This window comes from Orbicella faveolata, unplaced genomic scaffold, assembly GCF_042242905.1.
Source record: "Orbicella faveolata isolate gen_17 unplaced genomic scaffold, um_ofav_v1 contig_3, whole genome shotgun sequence".
NCBI classification, from domain to species: Eukaryota; Metazoa; Cnidaria; class Anthozoa; order Scleractinia; family Merulinidae; genus Orbicella; species Orbicella faveolata.
The window spans coordinates 15,380,497-15,403,974 of NW_028301558.1; the positions used below are offsets into that span (position 1 = coordinate 15,380,497).

At 37.8% G+C, this 23,478-nt stretch overlaps 2 protein-coding genes across 2 annotated transcripts; one reads left to right on the plus strand and one right to left on the minus strand.

The window, feature by feature from the left end:
- Nucleotides 1–2,025: 2,025 nt before the first annotated feature.
- LOC110041901 (T-cell activation inhibitor, mitochondrial-like) lies at nt 2,026–10,877 on the plus strand. The gene is made up of 7 exons (XM_089297953.1): nt 2,026–2,400; nt 3,348–3,471; nt 5,157–5,277; nt 5,960–6,528; nt 7,182–7,429; nt 7,875–8,006; nt 8,365–10,877. Exons 1-7 carry the CDS (start codon nt 2,375–2,377, stop codon nt 8,585–8,587), a joined length of 1,443 nt encoding a protein of 480 aa, XP_089154079.1. The 5' UTR covers nt 2,026–2,374; the 3' UTR covers nt 8,588–10,877.
- A 653-nt stretch (nt 10,878–11,530) lies between these two features.
- LOC110041900 (uncharacterized) lies at nt 11,531–23,294 on the minus strand. Its single transcript, XM_020747227.2, has 17 exons — nt 23,149–23,294; nt 22,061–22,315; nt 21,226–21,402; nt 19,566–20,819; nt 18,330–18,539; nt 17,451–17,589; nt 16,954–17,079; nt 16,501–16,560; nt 16,223–16,349; nt 16,047–16,095; nt 15,646–15,732; nt 15,242–15,269; nt 14,612–14,727; nt 14,213–14,299; nt 13,999–14,106; nt 13,056–13,183; nt 11,531–12,698 (listed from the first exon to the last, which is right to left on the minus strand). Exons 1-17 carry the CDS (start codon nt 23,164–23,166, stop codon nt 12,527–12,529), a joined length of 3,141 nt encoding a protein of 1,046 aa, XP_020602886.2. The 5' UTR covers nt 23,167–23,294; the 3' UTR covers nt 11,531–12,526.
- Nucleotides 23,295–23,478: the final 184 nt, after the last annotated feature.

Below are 23,478 nucleotides of genomic sequence, written 5' to 3' on the forward strand. Positions count from 1 at the left end.
TCATCGGTAGGAAAAAAACTGGCGACCTCAGGTTGTTTTTTCTTTTTAATCTTCCGGTGAAATGATGACGTCAGTTAAACATTAAGTCCCGGCTTGTTGTTGCCCACCGAGGTTCCTGTCCGCGGTAAATTCAAACTAAAAGTAGATAGGTCTGTGATAACGCCGTGACAGTTATATGGGGTAGTTGCACGCTCCTAGTAATGGGCTCCTGACATCCAGTAGTATAATGTTACTTGCTAACTGTTGATTGTTGAGTTTTATATTTTAGCCTCTTCCATGTGTTCAGTTAGTTGGGTTGTTCGCTCCTCATGCATGGCCTCTCTCTCCTTTATTTTGCTCCTCCGTTTTTTTTCTCACTGCGCCCCAACTAAATGAACGCCTGCAGGAAGAGGCGGTTTGATGGAGACGGAGGGCCACTTAACAACATCAATCTTTTGTCGAAAAAACTTGAAATCGGAAAAAAAATGTTTTTCTCAGGGACAAAAAAAGAAAAAAAAACTGCGGCGATAATTTAAATCTAATCCCTGATTGTCATCCAAATTTGTACGTTTGTACTCTCACAGCGCTAAGGCCCAGTTCAGACGTCGTGCTTCTGCCGTGCCCGAACTAAATTGCTATTTGGTTCAACTGTAGCACGGCAGGAAATCAACTCTGATTCAGACGTCGTGCCAGAGTCGAATCAAATCCAGGGTTTACTGAGGTCTCGTAACAATTCTCCTCCTAACTCCTCGAGGGAACGAAATCTCGCCAAAACACATTGACATAGTTTGGCGCGACAGAAGCACGACGTTTGAATCGCTGCCGTGCCAGAGTCGTGTAGCACGGCAGAGCTTGTCGAACTTAATTGCTTGCCGAACTTAATTCAAAAGTTTGATTCAGACACCGTGCTTCTGCCGTGCTTTTGTCGAACTTAATTCCTGTATTTAGTTCGGCACGACAGAAGCACGACGTCTGAACTGGGCCTAACTCTGTTCAAGTTCTTCAGAATTTGTTAGCTGTTAAATATTAAAATTTGACGCAAAAAATAAAAGCGTCTATGGAGAAAGATTTCCTTTACGTCTGTAAAAAGTTTTGGTCACATTTATCGTGGGAATGTTCTAGTGATTATAAATGTAAATGTTGTTTAGGAAGAAAGGGCAGTGCTGGTCAGTTGGGGCCTCACCTCAGTCACGACGCAACGCTCATCGAATGTTGCGTGACGAGACTCGTCCCCAGACCGGCAGCGCTAGAACATCCGATTTTTTTTTTTGCGACGAGATCAGAATGTTTTCCTGACTAGTTTTCCCTATGATAGTTTCCATGACGGGGAAAGAACATATTTAGTTATAAATAATATATAAAATTCACACTTTTTAACCTGTTATTCGTGTCCACCCTGTTGACACTGACTTGACCGCGTCCCCTGGCCCTGCAAAACTGTAAATATTTCATTTGTTTTCGTTGTCTTGCTGACGCTAGCTCGTTAAATTGTCGCTTTTTAGAAACAGAATTTTTAAAATTCGCAAAGTCAAAATATGAAGTATTTTACAATAACGAAGGCCGCTGGTATCAGAAATAACCCAAACAGTCTGGGACCACAAACTATTTTTGTTTTGTAGTTACCTTAATATATTCAATGCATGAAAAGTTAAAACTCACTATCGGTTACTGTTTAAAATTCCATCGGTTAAACATTCAAATGCGATTCAATTCATTTCAAACTTTTGCTTATTTTGTACAACTGAGAATGAATATTAAAATGTAGTGACGAGTTTCAACGATACAGCTCGCGTTGATGGAAAATAATGAGAAATTATCTTGACCCGTTTGTTTCAAAATAGAAATTGAAAAGGAAATACAATTTTGCAAACTCTCGTGAAAATTTGGCATAGCTCGAAAAAGCTGTGACCCTCTCAATTTCTGTGTTAGTATTCTTTGTAAGGGTCAGTTGACTGACTGTGCAGGGGAGGGAGAAAAGAAGCTTTGGTCGCGGCGTGCGCGCGAGTTTTTTTCGACAATTCCCTCAGCGTGTTGCATTATCACGACAGATAACGAGATTATTCTGCTGGAAGCAACAAATGGCGTCGTTTCCTTATGCTAACAAAGTTTAACAGTGGCTACCTTGGAACAAAGAAGCTATACAAATATTTACTATACTGTGTCGCAGGATGAATTTCTCCGCGCCGCTGAGTGGGTACACGTGTTCGTTTCGTGGAAAAAGAGGATTTATTCAAAACCGGTTTTGAGTTACACGTGATTGGATCGTGGTGTTTACAAAGTGGCGTTCAGCACAACGCAGTTCAAAACGAGCTTTTTACAGATCAGGTCGGTTGTGCAAGTGATTTTCCTTCACGGCACTGTTCGAACTGAACGCAAGGACGGTATCAACAGCAAAATGCTTTGTGGAGCACGTAGACTCAGGTAAGCATTAAGTTAAACTAATATTGTATCTGCAGAGATGAGAATTGTTCAAACTGCTTTTCAGCTTTTACAGGAAGACTACCTGTTATACTAGAATTTCTGACACGATATCTAAGCTAATGAGAAAGCTTAGGATTTGTCAGAAGTTTTTCTGTGAATCAGAAAGTTAAAACGGAGCTGTGAAAGCTTTGCCAATGATAAGTTTGATATAGACGAGTGAAAATTCGATTGAGTGTATAAGTTTCGAGATTTAGCTGTGAAAAGCGAGTTCAATTAAATCTGATAAACTCGAGGTAGACAAGAGTATCCATGACTTACTTGACGAAATTTTCTCAAGTAGTTTCTCTATAGGTCATTACAACCTTTAAAAAATTTATGTGTGGTACAGAAACTTCAACTGTCTACGTCAGAGAAAATTCATTTGGCTGTGTTTATATTTTGAATTCTAGAACTTACAAATTGGATTTATTGTTGATTCTATAGATATCAAAAGGAGACAACTCCATTTTCAGCGAGTTGTTTACTGACCTTTAATATGTAACCCAGAAAACATAAAGTGTGTCAAAATATTTGTCACTACCAAACAATGTGCAAGATCAGCCTTTCTACTGGCAATAAAATCAGCCTTGAATTTTAAGTTACATTTTGACCAAGGTGTTTTCTAGAGAATAATCCTTGATTGACTCCCACATGCATTGACGTTAATATATATTTTTTATCAAATTTCGGGACTTTCTCTGACAACAAAAGAATATAATGGGGTCAGAAACAGATGTTCAACATGAGTGAAGGGGCTTGATGCTTATACATGTAGGCAAGCACTTAGCAACTGATTTCCACTTCAAATGATAAATTCTCCCCTGAAAAAAAACAAAAAAAACAAGAAAAACAGCAACTAAACGAAAAGAAAGTAACTATCTTTATTAACTTTGACATGTTTGTTTTAGCTTGAAGCGGTCTACCTGGTGTGTGTTGTCCCGACACCTGTCAAGTGCGCAAACCAAAGCAGCCCTTAAACCGTTTTATTTTGCTGTTCATCCTGACCTGTTTGGCCAGTATCCGCTGCAGCGAGTAAGAATGTTTAGTTAAATTTTCTATAGTTTTTTCAATACAATGGTTAAATCAAAGAGTCATGTGATGAGAAGGACAGAATTTAAAGTACCAATATAATATCATTACCTATCAGCTGGTATCCTTTCTCTGAAAAATTCATATTTGGCGAGGCTGTTGCTGGGTAATTATGAGATAATTGATAATTATCTTAGTCTTAATTTCCTACTTGTGAGAGTAACTTTATTGCTACCCTTATACATGTAAATTAGCTAGAGCTGACAGGAGTAAAGGGCGATAAGTAAATAGTTTCCTACTTGCTTTCTCCAATGTTGTCGCAAGAAACTGAACAACCTGAGGGTGTATGACAAAAAGGATTAGAGTGCCACTCAACATTGAAGGATGATGGACTGTGACTTTGTGCACCACACCTTTCAATACCCTCTAATGACGGTCACAGAAATGATATACCAGAATTAGGTAGTTACAATGATATGCATGTTAATGTAGAGCAACTTTTTCAAAGCACCATAATTGACAATCAAGAGAAAGTACAATGCTGTGGTTTCCTTGAGGTTCAAGAACTAGTTAGGCCCAGTTTGTTCATCGCATTTATGCGGTGTCGAATTCAATTCAACAAATTAAATTCGACAGAAATTCAACGTTTGAATTGGCTGCCGCATTTCTGCCGCACATGCAACTGGTCTCGTCGCATTATCTGACAGAAATGCAACACTGATTCAGATGTCGAATTTCTGCCATGCCGAATCTAATGCATGCATTATGTTAATGTATTGAGCATGCGTAAATGTTTTCCTGCCAAAGAAAAAGACGAAACTTGGCCATTCTCGACCCGAAGCAATCTGAATGTATTGCAGCACATACTGCTCCATTGTCAGCCTTCTCCTTCTCGTTCCATTGGCGGACAATTTTTCGCAAAATTTAAGTCCTTCATTGCTCAGTATTTTTGTCAGCCATATTGAATACTCTACGTTTAAAACATTTTCTGCTGGCCGACATACGTGACAGTATAAATTCTGAATTAAGTGCGACACAAGCGCGATGTATGAATCCACAGTCGCATATCTGCTACACTTAATTGAATTGAATTCGACACGGCAGAAATGTGACATATGAACTGGGCCTTAGAGCTCTGTCAACTTATAAGTCGATGTCTAATGGAACCATGTACATGAACCACTGATTTTTTTGTTCCAGAAAGTATCCACACCTCTCCCATGCAGGGAATTCCAGTTTCAGTTCATACTTGTCTAATATTTTCTGTTAAATATGTTGGTTTTTTAACCCCCCCTCTCCCTTGTAATAGACCACTTTCGATACATTAAAATTCAGCTTGGCAGTGAGGCTTAGAGGACACAAATAAAGGAGATTGAATGACCATGCTTATTCATTTCTTTTGTTTGTGTCCTCTAGGCCTTACTATCAAGCTGAATTTTAATATATAGAAAGTGGCTTATTTCCAATAACCCTCCTTAGGTTGGTTTCTTGAACTGCACAATCATTTATTTAGCAAACTGTTCTCAGTTTTACCAATTCAGGTTGGAGATTTAGTGTCAGATCTTTTCAGAAACTAGCCATGTATACAGGACTTTGTATATTGAAAGATCTGTTTTGTATCCAGAAAAGGGTCTGACATAAACTTTTGATATCTTTTTCATTTTGCAATTGTTTGCTTTGATATACAGTCAATAAATGAAGATTCCTTGAAGAGGTTAAACTCTTACCTGGAAGACCTTCAGAAGAAAAACCCTGTCAATCCAACTCACTTGATGTTTTACTTGAAAAATGGTTCAGAACAAGAAGAGGGTAAGCCAAACAGTGTACATGTAGTTAACAAAAACTATACATGTATATTGCAAACAACTCGTGTTTCAGCTGTTGTCTTCATTTAACCTTCGTACATGGGTAAATGTTTTCATAAAAAAGACATTTGTACTTCCATACACGTGTGGGTAGAAGTTGTGGTATGTTGTAATGGTGAGTGTGTGAGACTCGTGATCAAGCAACCTCTGTTCAAATGCTGCTCAAGCCATAATGTGTTGTGTTCATGGGCAGGGTGACATTGAGCTCTTACAGTGTCTCACTCTCTCCAGACTGAATCATGAATTTTCAACTGGTGGTTCGAGGGTTAAAATCCTTAAACCACCAAATTGACGATACGGTCTGTCAAGAACCAGACCAAATGCCATGGGGCTTAAAATGGCAAAAGTATACAGTCTCATCCAGGGAAGTGAGGTGGAGAGGAGTGGCAATACTCCTAGTATTTTCATGTTACAAAGACAGGAACAAGCTCCAGCAGTATTGTGTTGGCTTGCAACTTCTGAATCAGCTTAGTGCCATGGAATCTTTATCAATGTTTATTATTGCGAGACAGGACTTGATTGAAGGATACATGTAGTATTTTAAAGATCATCAAAGATGTTTACCATGATATTTTTACAGTGTTTGTAAGATTTTAATGATCTAATTTTGATCATTTTTTGGGCAGGATTGGATCTCTTCAAGACGGTTAGAGTTTCACTATTTTCACGGGATGTTCACTTCACCATTAGCCACATTTTGAAGACCTGTGGCATGTTGGAAGATTTGGTGACTCTCCATGAGAACAGTAGAAAACCAAAAGTATCTGTTGCATTGCCTTATGATGCTCCGCATCACTGGATGCATGTCTATCGACAGTTCAGTGACAGGGAAACTCCTGTGGACCTTGCCCAACTGCAGCGAAATGCAAGGCTGTCTTTAAAGGAATTCCTAAACAAGAACATCAAAGATGCAAAGGACAAACAAGAAAGCAGTAAAATGCTTTGGAAGGAAAACATCCTCTTGTCTGAAAAAATTTGCCAAAAACTAAAATTAAAGAAGCTGGAGTCTATCAGTGGCTGGTGTCACTCATCCTATCATGGCTCCTTGAAGAACGTTTTGAATCTTTGCTACTCAAAGCAGTCTGAAATGAGTAGTCTCAAGGGACGGACAGTTGTGTTTACAGACTGGACTGGAGTGGATCCTTGTGGGAATGTAATGTTGAATACCCAAGATGTTCCAGAATTTTGGTTATCGGTATGTCTAGCAGCCAGTATGACACTTTTATGCATCGTTATTTTTTATTAAAATTCCCTCTGAGAGAGACATTTAATATTTAATTTGCGTTAAATTAATTTTTCAATTATGTGTATTTTAAATGACTACTGTCTACTGTCAGTATTAGGTTGAGGGTACTTTGAAGTGTGGCCCCAATAAATTCCCATTAACCCATCCAAGGAGGGGTATAAATTTGGAAATTCTAACTGTAGGGAAAAGGTTTCTCAAAAGCCAAACTTTTTGTGGAGTATGTACCAAGACTGAACTTTCCAGAAGGATTTGAGCAGGGGGTGAGGGGTTCAGTAACAAAAAACCCTTTGTGGGAGGGTATATTTTATCTTTTATCTTTTATCTTTTGTTTTTATATGTATACTTTTATAACTTTGCATCTTGAATAAAGAATATATGTATGTATGTATGTATGTATGGAACAATACAAAATGGCATAGTATTTAATGAGCTGAACTCCACATACAGTGATCTGGATTCCAATCCTTGCCCAGGGTTGTTGTATCTTGTTTTGGGGCAAAACCCTTTGTCTCCACAGTGTTACTCTCTACCTAGCCCCCCAGGCCCCACCCAATGTAACTGAGAAGTAAATAACTCGATGCATATTAATGTTCTTGTTGCAGCTTTTTAGTTCGTTGGAAGACTATGATGTTCTAGTCAATGAAGTGCCACTATGGGAGAGAAGGTTATCATCCTTACTTGGTGGCATGAAGATCAAGTTTGATCAAGAGTCGCCTTCTGTCTCGGTGACTGAGTATTTAAATCATTTGTACAGAGTGGTTTCTTCACTGAAGAGAGGACTGCTTGGACCTGATGCTACAACCACCATTCAGCCAGGAGAGTTTAAAGAGTTTATCATTAGAGTTCTGAGGTATGTTTCAGTGAATACTTTGATGAACATGCTAAAATGGCTGAGAAAAAACCAAGAACCTGCACCATAAGATTGGTTGGCTTTGTTCACTGATGTCATAACTTTATTTGTCACGCAGTGGAAATACGAATTTTTGAATGCTTGATAATCCAAATCTCTCAATTATTCAAAGGAAATTTTTGTTTACTTCTGCTGGCAAAAAAGTGTCTTTGAATCTTTAATTTTTTTCTGATCAAAGTCCATTCCATAGGTGGTTCTAAAAAGTGGTAGTCCACAGTGTACTTTGGCCAGGAAAAAATTCTAATCAATAACTGACAGAAAGGAGTAATGTGTCATGCATGCACATTAAATGTTATGAAATCTTTTTGGTTTTAGCAATGATAGTACTTAATTAATTTTGATTTTGTAAAACATTTTGACAATTTCTTTTTTAATTATATTTTAGTCCTGCAGATTCACTGAGCTTGTCTCTTAGTGGTGAGTTTCGGATTCCATCTTCAACTCCAACAGAACTGATTGTGGATTTTCTCTTGAAGCACAAGCAAAAAGCTTTGGATCTTCATCTTGAAAATGAAAGGTAATGATTCAATATTAGAACTGCAGACCAGCTACGTTCAGAATCCTTCTGACTCTCAGATTTGGTCTGACTAGTTAAGGTCCTTGGGGGGATTCCCATAGTAGAAGGTGGAGAATGCTTGTCGTCTTACTTAGGGGTGTAAATCAAGGATTCTGGTCTCACTCTGGGTGCTCATAATGAAACACCTGTCCACTATTTTTAGGTGTCAAAGTATCTTTCAGGGTGCACATCTGGAAAAATGTTCTTATTTCTGTTTTTAGGATACAATCTGTCCCATCACAGCTGGCTACATGAATACATCATTGTCAATAACATTATCTTCATGACTGTGGACTTTAATTTATTCCTTTTTTTGTAGGAACCTGGTAACAGAAGAGGAAGCAGTTCAGATCTGCAAAGAGAAATTTCAGCTGTCCTCTCTATCCAAGGATAGATCAGTTTCACCTCTTCAAATGAGTGATTGCTGTGAAAGATTAAGCAAGCAAGATAACCCAGACCTGAACAATTCAATTCTCATAGTGTCCAAATATTATCACGTTAATGAAGATGGGCACATTAGTATTCCATGGAACTGGAAGTAGAATGACAACTGCTGTGGAAAATCTTGTGAATTTGAGTTTCAGAAAACTGCAAAATGGCTTTACAGAGTTGAGGCATCTTCAGTTGAAAAAATTGGCCAATTTTTTCAAGTTTGTTCCATGCAGTCTGTCTTATTAATCTTCCTCAGCCATCTTTGTTTTTGTTGGTTTGTAGTATTGTTATTTTTTGGTGTCCTTTAATTAAAAGTAATTTTGTACATCAGAAAAACACCTTAAAAGAAATTAGAAGAGAGATAAGACAGTGTAAAAATAATATTTTCCTTTGCATTAAAAAAATTAACATTTATAAGTAAAGACAAGTCATGTTTATATCTAAGGGCCTGTTTACAAGAAGGGAGGGTTCCCTGGCTAACCGCGGCACCCTGGGAGAGCCAACTTTTCATGCGTTTCTTTAGAAAATGCATTTGACAGTGTTTTACATGCTAAACAGGATAGCCTGTCTTCCTGGTACCCGCTGTCCACATGCCCGAGGCATCCTTCTGTGAGGGCTATCTTTTTAACATGTAAACAGTTTGTGCTGGATTATCTGGCTAGCCAAGGTGCGAAGACTGCTAAAGCAGTATTACCGGTATATTCCAAGGCAGCTTTTCACCTTAACTGCCACTGGTGACTAGGCTCAATTAGTAGAGTGTAATATAAAAAGCACCTTAAGAGACCAAAAAGTGGCAGCTAGCAGAAAGAGTGATAAAAAACTTGCTGTCAAAATGTTTTGTCTGTCATCTTTTTTGTTGTGTTAAGCGGCCACTCAAAAGATAGCCCACTGACCAACTCACCAGTAGGTGAGTTGCATGAAAAGGAGGGCTATACAGTTGGACCCGGCTAATTTGAACTCGGTATTTTCGAATTCCCTGTTATTTTGAACTCAAAACCATTTCACGTGGATTTTCCCTTCAGTCATTTACTATCAGCTATTTCAAACTCTGCTTTCCTGAACAATTTAAATTCATTTCCCCTGCGAGATCAAAATATTAGCAGGGTTCAACTGTACTTTAACCTCCCTGGCCTGTAGTAAGTGGTTGGCTGAGGTACCCTGCCTCCATGTACTCCTCGTAAACATGGCCTGAGGAGCATGATATGCACTGCAGACATATGGTTGTAAACCAGTTAAAGTAAATATTAGAAAAGAAGATGTGAAAACATGTAAAATGGGATTACACACACAGTGGCTTTACAATGCAGGGGATTGGTGTTTCTGTCTCTAGGAGCATTGTGATGACAGTAAAATTAGTTTGTAATGTTGGAGTTTTGTCCAGGACGCCAAGTTAAGTCAGATAGTTATTGTACTTTTGATAGCATGAATTCATTAACGTATGGCATCTTAGTAGTGTATTGCTCAGATTTTGCACTAAAAACTTAAAGTTTTGCCCATGTAGAAAACATATGCCAATAATTTTGAAATGTGTACCTGGACAAGTGCCTTTTTCCTACATATTGTTAATATAATTTGAACAGCAGAAAACTATTTATCGTAATCCCTACATTCAATGAAAGTGTTCATGATTAGTTACGATTATGCTGTTTACACAGCCACTAGAATCTGGACATATTTATGTCTGCATGCACATAAAATATGACCATACGACAGCAAACATAAGGAAAAAATGTACATAACCATGGTTTAATTATGCATTATTTAGCAGCAAGATAACATAAATTTGTAAAGGTTAATTGCAATAAATTCATTCACTTTTTCAGTATAGATCAACTTTTGACACAAGACATAAATGTGAAAGATTGAAACAGTTTTATTTCCCAAGAACCTTGTTTCCTAATTAAACTATAATATTATTACCATGGACAATAAAGATTCTGTCACTGATACATCAAGTTAAGTATTTAAAGTATATATTAAAAATATATGTTACATGTAAACTATCAGATCTGAAAACTAAGGAAATAATTTACCGTCTAATTATTTTGTTTTTCAAAGTTTATTTTACTAAAGAGGTGTCCTGAATGTTATGGAAAAATTATTGGAATATACTCAAAAAATAATTTATTTATTGCCTAGAACTAGAATAATTTCTACTGATCTTAACATTTGAAGCTTGTCACAATTGAGCAGTCTACAATATGCAATGTGCCACAGAGCAGGGACTCTGGGTGTTACTTTTGCATTAATGTAATATTCTGTGAACCAAAATCTTTTTAATTGAGCTTGGGGCACTGTTAATATACAGCCTATTCTATTAAATGTGGATTGTTTGTTCTATAAGGTGCTTTCATACTGTATGCGTTTTGAGGGTACAATAAAATGTTAGTTTTGTGTTAAGACATGGTTTGTAATTGCTGGAAACTTTTGACTTGCATGTACTGACTCTGAACTTGATGACATACACTGCAGAATAGGCCATATTGGTATTCTCAGTGTCAGACTGGAACTAGCTAGCATTATGGAGGCTCGTGTAGGAAAATATCATTATTATAATTTTTATTGCCAGAAATCTCAATTGTTTGAAACAAGTTTCTGTGTCAGTCCCAAAGGAGAAAGACAAAAGGCCTAAAGCAGTGCAGTGCAAATGAAAGTTTACAAGAAGGAATGAGGGAGCCTGGTTCTTATAAACTTGTGTTCACACTACTTTTTCCCATTAGACTGGGCCTACTTCCCCCAGGACATTGTTAACAAAGACTAATCTCTCATAAATGTCGGATCTGACTCCCTTGATGGTAGGGGAATATTTGCTATGTGCAAGAGAGTGTCACCACTTATGCAAGGAAAGATGAAGAGATGTCACTGATGTATATAGACATGCCACAAGGCAACATTTCCTTAATCCTTTGCTTACTTATCTCCCTTGAGCGTAGCGAGAAGGTAATCTTCGAGCGATGTAAGTCATAAGAGGCTAACCTTTCCAGGCAAGGGAACAATTATTGGCAAGGACTTTTAGAAAGGTTATGATGCATGTAACAAAAAATAAACAAAACGAACTTTGAAAACCAGTTTATTAAGAAAAACAAAATTTGTGATTTAAAATTTGCAGATCTATGTATAATTATATTAAATAGCTTTAAATGCTCTAGGTATGTGTAGTTCAGTAAAACCAGGCCAATCAGATGGAAGTAATGGCTGAATGGTAACCCACAAAACATATCCCATCTGATCGTGATGTCCCAGTAAAGTTGATACCACCATTCCTTTATTTTCTGACGACACAATTTTCCTTCTTGTTAATACCACTGTTGGTCAGTGTGACATCATCAGTAAAATCAGTGGTCTTGTGCACACTGCAAAGAATAATCTTTTTGCAAAAATGTTGATCTGTTTTAACTTTTTTCTGTCTTGCCTGAATTTCACCCCAACTCCTCTGGTCGCTTACTTTTTGAGAATTCAGGCTAGACTCTATCTACAACTCTTTGTTGATTGACTGACAAGTTGGAATCAACCAAACCTACAATGTACAGTTGTATCTGGTTTGACTGAGAGTCAGAAAAAAATCACAAGGAACACAGGCTAATGCATGCTGCTTGAAAATGTCATCTTTCCTTGAGTGCCATTACAAAATCCTGTTTACGTTATTGATAAACATGTCACATGTCTTTACATTCTCCTGACCTCACAAATGATACTCTCTCCTTTCAGTGAAACAAGTCACTGAAATGACTTGTGCTAAGTTTAATTAAAAACAAGCTGCTTATTTCTATAAATACTCTTAATACTACCAAGCTGTAAAATTCGGTGAAATTTGCATTCAATATTTTCTGCCATTGTAATGTAATTAGCTACAAAACCAAAATTAAGCAATTACATCTTCAGCACCAACTACAGCATTCAAATTGATAGTTGATCTTGCTTTATCTGCAACATCTTCAATGTGTATCTAGAAACACAATGACAACAGAAGCTTAATTTATCAGAACTGCGATCCCCAATGGAGGCATTCAGCTACTAAAGGCTACTCCAACCAGAACTGCCTGTTAAATCTATTCAGCATCCTTTGAACACATATACACATCCTGATTGTGCAGACGGCTCAAGTCAGGGTAGAGTGGTTTTTTCTCATCCACAATCCATGCACGGCCATCTCTGAGGGCTTCATTTAGACTGTCAATCCATGTTGCACGGTCAGCCTTGGTATCAGCTGCCAAGAGGTACCTGATGATTGGTGAAACAATTATCAGCTTATACTTGCTATATGCTTTTGTTTACCTTACATGTTTTTTCTTTCACTTTTACTACCAATAACCATTGCAGTCGGCCAAATGTCTAGGAAATCCAGAATGTGAGATACACCATCAGTCAAATCATATCATTTTCCCACTTATGTCCAGAAATGCACGCAGCAACGAAAATGGCAGATTCGACAAAATTTCATCAAACTGAGTGAATGCTCATGGATTTGACGATTTTGGTGAATTTCAGTCAAATTTGTCAAATTTGAATCAGCTTGGTGGAATTATTGATTTTGGCAATTTAGTTATTAGTAGTAATTTACTGATACATGTAACTTACTTGACTTCAGTTCCACATGACCTCTTCAATTTCAGTTCCATGGTGTTTGGCCGAGCACACAGGTCCCTTGCAACTCGAGTTACCTCCTTGCTTATGCAATCTGCTAAATTGATGCATCCCATTGGGGGCTAACACAGACAAACAAACAGTATGCAATGATCACTTGTCTATCAGAAATTGAAGGCTGTAGTTTTTAGTTATAAATAATTAATACCTTTGTTAGTAGCTCAATATTTTTCACAAACCTACTGGCCCAAAACTGCCAGAACTTGGCTCTTTTCTTTTTCTGTAGCATGAAGCAACTAACAATAATGCCAAATGGGAAGCTAGTTGTCACAGCAGATTCCCTTGCATGTGCAGCATTTCTGTCACTTCGCTGACAGGTAACCATTAGATGCAGTGGCTGATTGGTTAGCAAGTTGGACACTGGATTGAGTGGTCTGGGTTCGAGTCCTGGCTGGGGTCACTGCATTGTGTTCTTGGGCAGGACACATTACTCTCAAAGTGCCTCTCTCCACCCCCAAGTGTATAAATGGGTAATGCCAAATCTAATGCTGGGAATAACCCTGTGATGGACTAGCATCCTATCCAGGGAGGAGTAGAAAAACTCCTACAGGCGTAGTTGCTTATTGCTACAGAAAGCGAGATAAACTCCTGCTGTATGGCCACTTGGCCTGACGCAGACTTAACCCTTAACCACAACCATTTTAACACCAAGGTGAAACCACCACTGTGGTCTGAACTGGCTTGCCTAAAGACACTGCAGCTTGAACCATCACCATCACATCTCAAATGCGATATGCTAACCACGTGATCACCATACCTCAATAAACCTTAAAACATGTACATGTATGCAGTAGACATGACATTAGGTGTTGTGTGGGTCACGCTGAGGATAATAATTATTAGGTAAGTTTGAAGTAGACAAAATATGAGTTGGTACCTTAGTGCTCTCATCTCCAGGGTATCTCCAGTATGACATGATAGCACCTTGTAACACACACCATCTTCTCTGCCATGCTCCATATCCACCAATGTCTTCTAGGATAGTCTGAAAGAAAAGAAAGACAGTAAAAACTTGGCTATAATATTGTTGACTTGTCATGTATTCAGATAATATCTTTTTTAATCAGTATAAGATTTTTGCTATTAGTTACCAGAAATCCATTTACACGGTTGCTGTACTGAGGAGAACATTCAGCTTTCATTTCTATGAAGTTACTCAAGGGGCAGCCATCGGGCACCTGGGAGTGGAACACAATGCAACAATCAATAATTTATTTGAGCTTGAACAAAGCTTCCTCTTTCACATACAACTGATCAACCCCCACAAGAAACATCCGACATTCAGCCTAAGAGATTTCTTCAGATGGTCAACCTCCCATAAGTTGTGGCATCCAGTATAGTTTTGAATTTGTATGTATAACTAATGAAAAACGAAAATCATTTGTTGTCAATAGGAATGTTTATTTAGTAACATGAATTTAAAATGGTGAGATTGCATGACTATGAGTAATCTTCCCTGAAAGCTGATAATTTGAAATTTTTTCACCTACCTTATCAAGAGAGAATCGCTTTGATTTGATGATGGGCAGATTGACATGTGTCACTCCAACAAGAGAGAAACTGCTGGTTCTGAACACTGTGTGTGGTGATGCAGAGATCTGAGTTGCTAAAAGAAAAACAACTGATCAGAATAAGAAGTCAATAATAATGGAGTTAAAGTGTTACTGGCATTACTGTGGTGAGTAGTATAAGTTCCCTGTGACTGTGCACTATCCACTGAAATTTGGTTCAAAAAGAATAACATTTGATCTCCAACCTGATTTATCAAATAAATTAAGTATGTATGTATGTATGTATGTATGTATGTATGTATGTATGTATGTATGTATGTATGTATGTATGTATGTATGTATGTATGTATGTATGTATGTATGTATGTATGTATGTATGTATGTATGTATGTATGTATGTATGTATGTATGTATGTATGTATGTATGTATGTATGTATGTATGTATGTATGTATGTATGTATGTATGTATGTATGTATGTATGTATGTATGTATGTATGTATGTATGTATGTATGTATGTATGTATGTATGTATGTATGTATGTATGTATGTAACATTTCTTGTTGTTCATCAAATGTAACTAATTCAAATATTCAAAATGGTACACACCTGGAGAAGGACTGTCTGATCCTCTTCGCTGCAAACAACAATAAATAAATTAAAAGGATGAGATTGAATGAGATGACGCCAAAACAATACATTTTGGCTTCTTATGATACCCATTGATTAATCAATTTGTCTCTGATGTGACAGGCCATGTACCAAACTGGTCTGAGCATACAGCAGGGCAGACAGATGATTTGCAGGAAATGCAAAATAATTGACCCAAATAGCACAACCTTCTTGCATATGAAGACATTATCTTAGGCAGTAGTTATGCCTAGATTTCTTCAACACAGGAATGTCAGTTACAACAGTTTTGAATGCAAATTTTTAAAGGCCACAAAGTAAAACTTACACTACTTTTACTATTTTTATTTACAGTGTACTGATTGAATAACACTCTGACTTACTAAAATTCCTTTCACGACTTTGGGTGACTGAAAGATCTTGTGCTTGGTGGGCGTGGCTGGTGTACTTAACACGGTCTTTTTAACATTCTGGAAATAAAATAATGCAACATTCTTTCTTTGCTTCTTTGAAGAAAAAAACCCGGGTTCTTGTTACAAGTCAATGGAATTATGACTCTTTGCTTTCCTGTATTTTTTCTTTCCCAGCTCCACCCCCTTGCATTTTGGCTTGTTCATATCCCCAGATGTTGTTTTAACCTGAATGTTCTTCTACAACCTCACTTCCCTTGCATTTTGGCTTGTTTATATCATCTGCAGTCATCATGTTACTTGCGATCTCAACAAAGTCAAGATGGTCTGTGGGCAGACTATCATTTGCTTAGACCTTAAGAATGGACACTCACCATACAGAAAACTTTAATGGCCACATTAAAATCTGGTTTAATGTCCTTTCTATAAAAAACAAAGTAGAAAAGTCTAAAAATCCAGTCATGCATGATAACAAATGTACAAGCCATCGTAAACTTCACAGACTATAAAAATCAAATGTGACAAGTTCTGATTAGCAAGCTTCACTTACAAAGTGAATTTGTCAGGGAAGACTAAGAAGTTTCCTTCAGTGGCATCATTTGTCGACAACACCCTTGAACAGTAGAACTCATGTGGGCCATGTTGAATGATACACACAAAGTAAAACACACCAAGATCTGCCAAGACAATAAGAATGACAATAAATCTACCAACTGAGAATCAAGTCAAGAAACTAACATAATACTAGTTATTAAGTTCTACAATGATTATTACACCTGTATGAGGTATCATGCAATAAATCAATCAGAAGAAAACTAGTTTACTCACCATGTCTGATTCCCACTCTTAACACATCCATAAAATCTTGTCGTAGGGTAACTTTGACATCTGAAATGAACAAAAAAAAACTCTCGACTAATGCTCATAAAGAGGGTTACAAAATAAAACTTGATAATCAGGGCTGTCATTAAGTTTTGAGTCACCTGTAGCCTCGTTATCCACACCCGTAGCAAACTGGTTACGTTGTGGTTGATGAGTTTTGTCAGCAACAGGCAATTTCACCCATAGCATCAAGGGAAAATCAAACATACTCAGCCGTAACAGGTGTTATAAGTTACGGGTTACGGCCCTTAATGACAGCCCTGATAATCATTGGAAGTTGCTTGTGTTAATGACATGATTCCCTCTGTCATTCCTGGTCGTCTAAAAAGTTAAGCATTTCTGATATATAATTTATAAAGAGTAATATAAATAAAATTATCAGAAACACACAGAACACACCAGATATAGTTAGAGTGGCCAGGCAGGCTGGTGTCGCAGAACCTGATGTGCTCTCCCCATTAAAAGTGTCACCAGCTCCAGTTTTCAATTTCTGGACTTCATCCAGGCATGCTGTCCTGTGTTCAGCTGAGAATATTAGTCAAAAGTCAGTGACATTCTGAAGAATGCAATCCCGATTTCTCAAACCCATGAGTCAATTCTTTCCCCTCAGTCAAGCACTGAGATTTTCCCTTGATTTCTTGAACTAACTGATGTTTCAAAACCAGCTTTTGTTTCCCTTGAACATTTGAAAAATCAGGATTCCACTGTACATCAAAATTTTGCTTGAATTATTGAAGCACAACTGTAAAATAATTTATACTTACAGAAGCTTATCACCCCAAAATTCTAAAACTTATTATATTGTATATGGCAGCTGTACATTTAGTACTTCTATTTATGTCTTGCAAAAGCCTCTACAACAGTGACATTGTTATAAAATGACATTCTGTACTTACTTGCGAGTAAAAGAACTCTTTCTGCTTCAATTTCTTCTTGTGAGCCCCTGAAAGTGATGTCATTTGCAACACACAGATTAAGGGCTTGACTTGCCTGAAGGACAATGTTCTGCTGGTATGCAGCTTCCTCCAGTAAGGTCTGTATTTGAAAGAAGGGTTTCACAGAGCATTAAATGGATAGCTACAATTTGTTTTTATGAAAGCTTCAAAGTAGTGTTATCATGAGCCCCAAAAATGTTATTACCGTTTATGTATACTTTTCTGGCGCAGTTTTCAGCCGTTAAAATTTATTTCTCCCACTCTTTTTGTCTCCCGTAGGTTTTAATAGTGCATATACTACATTTTGAGCAACAGTCGAAATATGGTGCAGAGTATCTCTTTAAGTCTTGTAAGAAAATAAACAGTGTAGAATGTTTGGAATTTAGATAATTTGATTTTAGATCTGGTATGCAGTCTTCACTAGCAGTGTAAGCAGAGGCACAAGGATCAAAACTCTAGCTGTGGCCCTTAAGGTGTACTGTTCACTTCACAAGTATGGAGTGAGCTTACATCAGACTAAGCAACGGTGCTAGAGAAAACCAAGCTGTAATAACTTCCTGCACATATATGTGCACCTGTACTACAATGCAGGGCTCGAAAAAATTGCTGTGCAGCCTTCTGTGACTAGTAGATTTCCCTGCCAGGTAAGTTACTTTTCATTCTCACTAGCCCCATGGGCAAGAGCCTAGGCAAGTTGTCTGCCAACTAAATCCAAAAAAAAGTATATTAAGACGTGCCCAGGGCAATTTGAGAGCTGCCTGTCTACAGAGCATGCTAGAATTCAAGTTTTTTTCAAGCTCTGCTACACATGCATTTGCTTAGTCTAGGAAATAAGCTTACTTTAATGACATCCTGTGTTCTCCTTGGTCTCTGTGGTACTGCTGGTTTGGGTTTCTGCGATATCTTGGTGGCGTACTGTTCACTGGACTTATTGTTGTACCCGGACTGATAGGTTCCTCTTTCTTCTCTATCAGACTCAGTTGACTCAGCTGAGGAGTGTCCAGCACTATCCTTTCTCTTCTTTTCTTCTCTTTTCTGTTCTTTCTCCAGCTACATTACATTAAGATAAGCGCCTTAAAGTTTGCAAGGATTCTCTTGAAATGAATAGCCGTAGGAGGTGCATGAGGAGTTGGTGTGAAAACTCGGCCAACAACCTTGTGATCACTTTCATTTTGTCAAAGTGGCTCCTACATTTTTGTGTGTTATACTTGTGGCATTCCACAGGATACCAGTGTGGGATACTATTGTCATTGGCTTGTGTCTGTTAATGCAAATGTGTTGCAAAGATTGCACTGCATTCTGGATCCACGTACACTGTATCCCACACATGTACCCTTTGGGTACCTATTTCTCTTTTCCTTGCTGACAAAACTTTGAAAGACTGTTGTTTATCCTAAATGTACAGATCGACACACCACAACCAGTCGCTATGGAAAATATAACTTAGTGTGCCCCTCCTATAACAGAGAAATGGAAGGGGGGTGAACTTTCCAAGCCAATTAATGGAGCAAAACTATAAAACAGCATCCCTTTAGACATTCACAAGAAAGACTCCATTGGCTCCTTTAAATCTTCTGTTATAAAATATTTTTTGTCCAAAAACTCTTAGCTTAGTTTTTAGTTGTGTATATCTAGATTTAGATTTTTTAAAATTTTTAACTTTTATCACATCTTTAAATTTTAGCTGTATTCTATTTTGTAATTTTTTATTATCTTATAAGTGTAAATAGTTTTTCATTTTTAACTTAGGATAGAGGGCCACTGGTTCATCAGTTTTTTACTGTTATGTGTTACCCTCTGTAAATAAAGTTGTTACTTACTTACTTACTTACTTACTTGCAGCATCATTGTTGATAGGTGTATCTAAACACTCTGCCAACATTATGTACACAGATGCCATTCAAGAATTAATTATAATAATTTATCAATTATTGAATGAGTGATGCTGACTAATTGCAAGTTTGATGAAAAATACTGCAGTTCTTGTACAGTAATTGTGTATTTGGTACATGTATTCTACATGTTAAAATCAAACAAAAAAGATACTTGCACAACGTTTGAAAAAAATTTCCCTACCTGTTTGCACTTTTCTTCGTAGCTCAACTTAAACATACTATCTCTGTCTTTCTCCAGCTCTTGATCAAACTGCCCAAAGTCAAAGGTAAATGTCATTTCGTGAATGTTGACATCGTTAAGATTAATAGTTTCATTTGGATCAAATTGGCAATCCCTGGTGGGTCTTCTGGGAACCTTAAATGCGAAGTCATCTTTTTTGGTTGACTCTCTTGTTTTCCTTGAGGAGGTTGGTGGTTTGCCCTCCATAGCAACAGCTGGGATGACATCACTGGAAACCTTTTCCGCTACATGGTCTTTCTTTTGATGTTTTTCAGTTTTGTCCACACTGTTCACTTTCTCTCCTCTGATGGCTTTACCTTTTACTTCTGAGCCACCACAAGAAATCGCTGTGACTGTCACAGTATTTTCTTTGCTTCCTTTCTTTGAAGCAGTCGCTGGTAGTTTGTCTTCAACTAAACAAGCCTGGATAATACATGGCTGCTCTTGTGGCCTTGGCTTTGATTTATCTGTTGTTGATCTTCTCGTATCAACAGGAGTTGCTACAATTGTCACCGTGTTATCCAGCCCCATTTTCTCTGCCTTTTTCACAGATCCTTTTGCTTTCTGCTCTTTTTGTTTTCTTTCTTCACTGCCATGTTCCTCCTGTGTATTCTTATTTGCTTCGCAAGAGTTTTGCACTTTTCTTCTAGGTTTTGGTGTAGGTTGATCACCTTCAGTTTTGTCAATGCCCTCTAAACTCTCAACACTGCCTTTCCTTTCCCTCTTTGCTGGAACAGGAGTGCAGCCTCTATCACCATCTTCATCAGTAGACGGACTTAGTGATGGATTGCTTTTTTCTTTGGTGTCCTCTGGATCACATTTTGTTGCGCTGATCTTGACAGCATTACCGCTCTTCCCAGGTTGAATCTTGCTCTCTTCCTGATTAGAGATGGGTGGCTCTGGAGCTTTTCTCTTAATTACTGATGTTGCACTATGATCCACAACTTTGGTATCACTGCTTTCTTTTGCCTCCCTTGGGGGAGAGGGAGCTTTCCTCTTAGCTGGCTGCTGCTGCTGCTCCCCAGGTTGAATCTCTTCAGAGTTAGTTTCCATGGCAGCCACCCTTGGGGGCTTAGGTGGTGGGAACAGTTTCTCTTTTTTGTTGCCAATGTCTTTTTCTGATGCCCCATTCTCAAACACACTCCTTGCTTCTGCCAGTTTCCCAGGAGTATGTGGCGTCTTAACCTCACAAGGTTTTTTATCCTTGGGATTCTCCTGAAAACACAAGTTATAGTCAAACAAATTTACAGCAAAAATAAAATAAGGCTTTAAACTGTAGTTTAAGTGAAATATTCATCTGGTCAGGAATAAAGCCTTCAATGGTAATTATAATGCACATGCACATAAATGCTGACTGATTCTGTCACACAAAATTTTCTTGCCTGCATGCAAGCCAGTGAGAGGCCAATTTTCAAAATGTGCTGGAAGCTGGCAATTTTGTTGTCAGCAGTAAATTATTTGATACCTTCTTCATACTGGAGTTCATTAATCTTGACTACCATGGTAACAAATTTTATAAATTGTTCATCTCTGTAGCTCTGTCAACAGGGCCACTGAAAAAATTATTGCTTGACAAGCTATACAATGAGTACAGTATTACAGTAACTTTAACATTCTTCACCTTTTGCTCATCTCCTGTGTTATTTTCAAAGGCAGCAGATCTTGATGCGACACTTGGGCTGCTTGTACTGGAATTCGTAACTCCAGATCCCTGTGTTAAAGCTTTCCAATGTTTCTTTGGTGTCACACCATTTTCTTGATCTTTCTGTTGCATTTTAATAAGCTGCTCTTTTCGAGCCTGAAGACAAAGTAATGATCGAGTTTACAATTGCTCACTTAAGTTTAGTCTCAAGGTTTTGAAGTTTTTTTTTATGAGAAAGATAGAGTGGCAAGACACAATAATTTAATCTTACCTGAAGGCTAGTTAAATACAGTGTACTGCAGTTATTTTTCAGTGCCACAACTTACAGACTTCATATTGACTGGACAAGTTCACTTTCTGGTTGGACAATTTTTCTCCATGTGTTATTGTACATTGTAAGGCAAATGTATTACAGATAGACCCCACTAATGTGAACTTGGTTATTTCAAATTCCCTGTTATTTAGAACTCAAAATTATTTTCCTTGGATTTGCCCTTCAGTAATTTACTATTGGCTATTTTGAACTCTCGTTATTTTGAACTATGTGTATTTCCCGCTTCCCCTGAGAGTTTGAAACAGAGGGGATCAACTGTATTATCTGTTTCACAATGATTTATCCATGTTACTGACAGTACATGTAGATATCACCCTTGCATCTGGTCAACTTGTCACACCAGACTACAGACATAAACTTTCAGTTGTCTAATGACAGGATATTATTTGCTGGCTTAGTAATGTAAAACACAATTTTATTTATGTCTGTCTTCACATACATTTGTATTACTAAATGAATTATTGACATTTTAGCATGTACCTGAACAGATGGGCTGTCGACATCAGTTTTCTTGGAATTCTTTAAAATGGCATTTTCCCCACCATCTTCACTGCCAATTCTGCGTCGCTTGACGTCATCTGTGTCAATTTCTGAGCCGCTGTCAGTGTTGTCTTCTGATAGCGGACGTCGTGATCGGTCCTTGATGGGTGAATTTCTCTTGGCTCTGCATGCTTCCAGTTCCTCGCGTTTTTTGACAAGTTGGTTTTTCCTTGCTTGGGTTCTTGCTAACAATTTCTGCAGAAGATTCACAACTCAGGTTTACCAGTCATCAAAATTACATCACCAGTTTTACACAAGGAATAGAAAACGGTTCACAAACTCCACTAGATAGCACACAAACTTAACCTTCCAAAAGATGCTATAAGCTTGAATATTTGTACAACGAACGAAAATAACAATCAAAACAATTAGGGTTTTTAATGAGTTTTGATGTATTTAAATGTCAGTTTATGAAAGTACTTGCCAGTAGTTCAAAGCAATGTGAAAATAAATAGCAAACGATAACATTTAATCTTAACAGTAGTAATTGCCGATTTTCATGTTTGACAGTTGCATTTTCGAGAAGGGTCGGTTACAATTTGAACACACCGGAACGAAAGGAATGTACGCCTTGCCTCCGTGTTTTCGCATGATTCAAGATGAAATACGGCAAATATTCCGAGTTTAATTACAATCCAATGTTTGAAACACACATGATAAAGCAATAATCAAGTTTTTACAACACTTTTGACTACATAAGGATGCATACTCGAGTACGCTTTACATGTAGGAGGTCACAGATATTTTAAGTGGGAAAGTTCAGTTCTCCAAGTTTTGCGCGACAAGCTCATGTCTCAGCATCTGTTCGCATTTTTTGCCCAAAAAGAATGCCTGATCCCAATGTGGATGTCCACCTGAGTTTTCAGATGATCAGCAAAAGTTGCCTTCTTATCATTCGCCAAAACAAAACATTACAGTTTTCGAAAATCTCCAACAGCGCATCGACCGATTTCCAACGACAAACAACTTGCTCGAGTTTCTTCATCGGCTAGTTTTTAAAGAGGCAAGGGAAAAAACAGAAAAAATACCTGCGTGAAAGGATCCATTCTGGCGTAAAACTTTATCTCATAAGGATGGCTTTATCGATGAATATGCAGTCTTTTGTGAAAATATCGTTTAGCAAAGTCAAAGTTCGAACTGCTCACAAATGGACGATCGATTTGAAACTGAGCGCCCAGAGGGCACAGCTAATCACGTGATCACGTGATAGTTTTTTTTTCCGGTCCAGTCTTCAACGGTGATTATTTGGCGCATGTTCGATACTGCGTGAAAAACCCGTGATTACATTGCTAATGCTTTCTTCTTTCGCCTCTGCGTGCAAAAGTGTGGAGTTTCCTTTGTTTCACGCTGAGATTGCC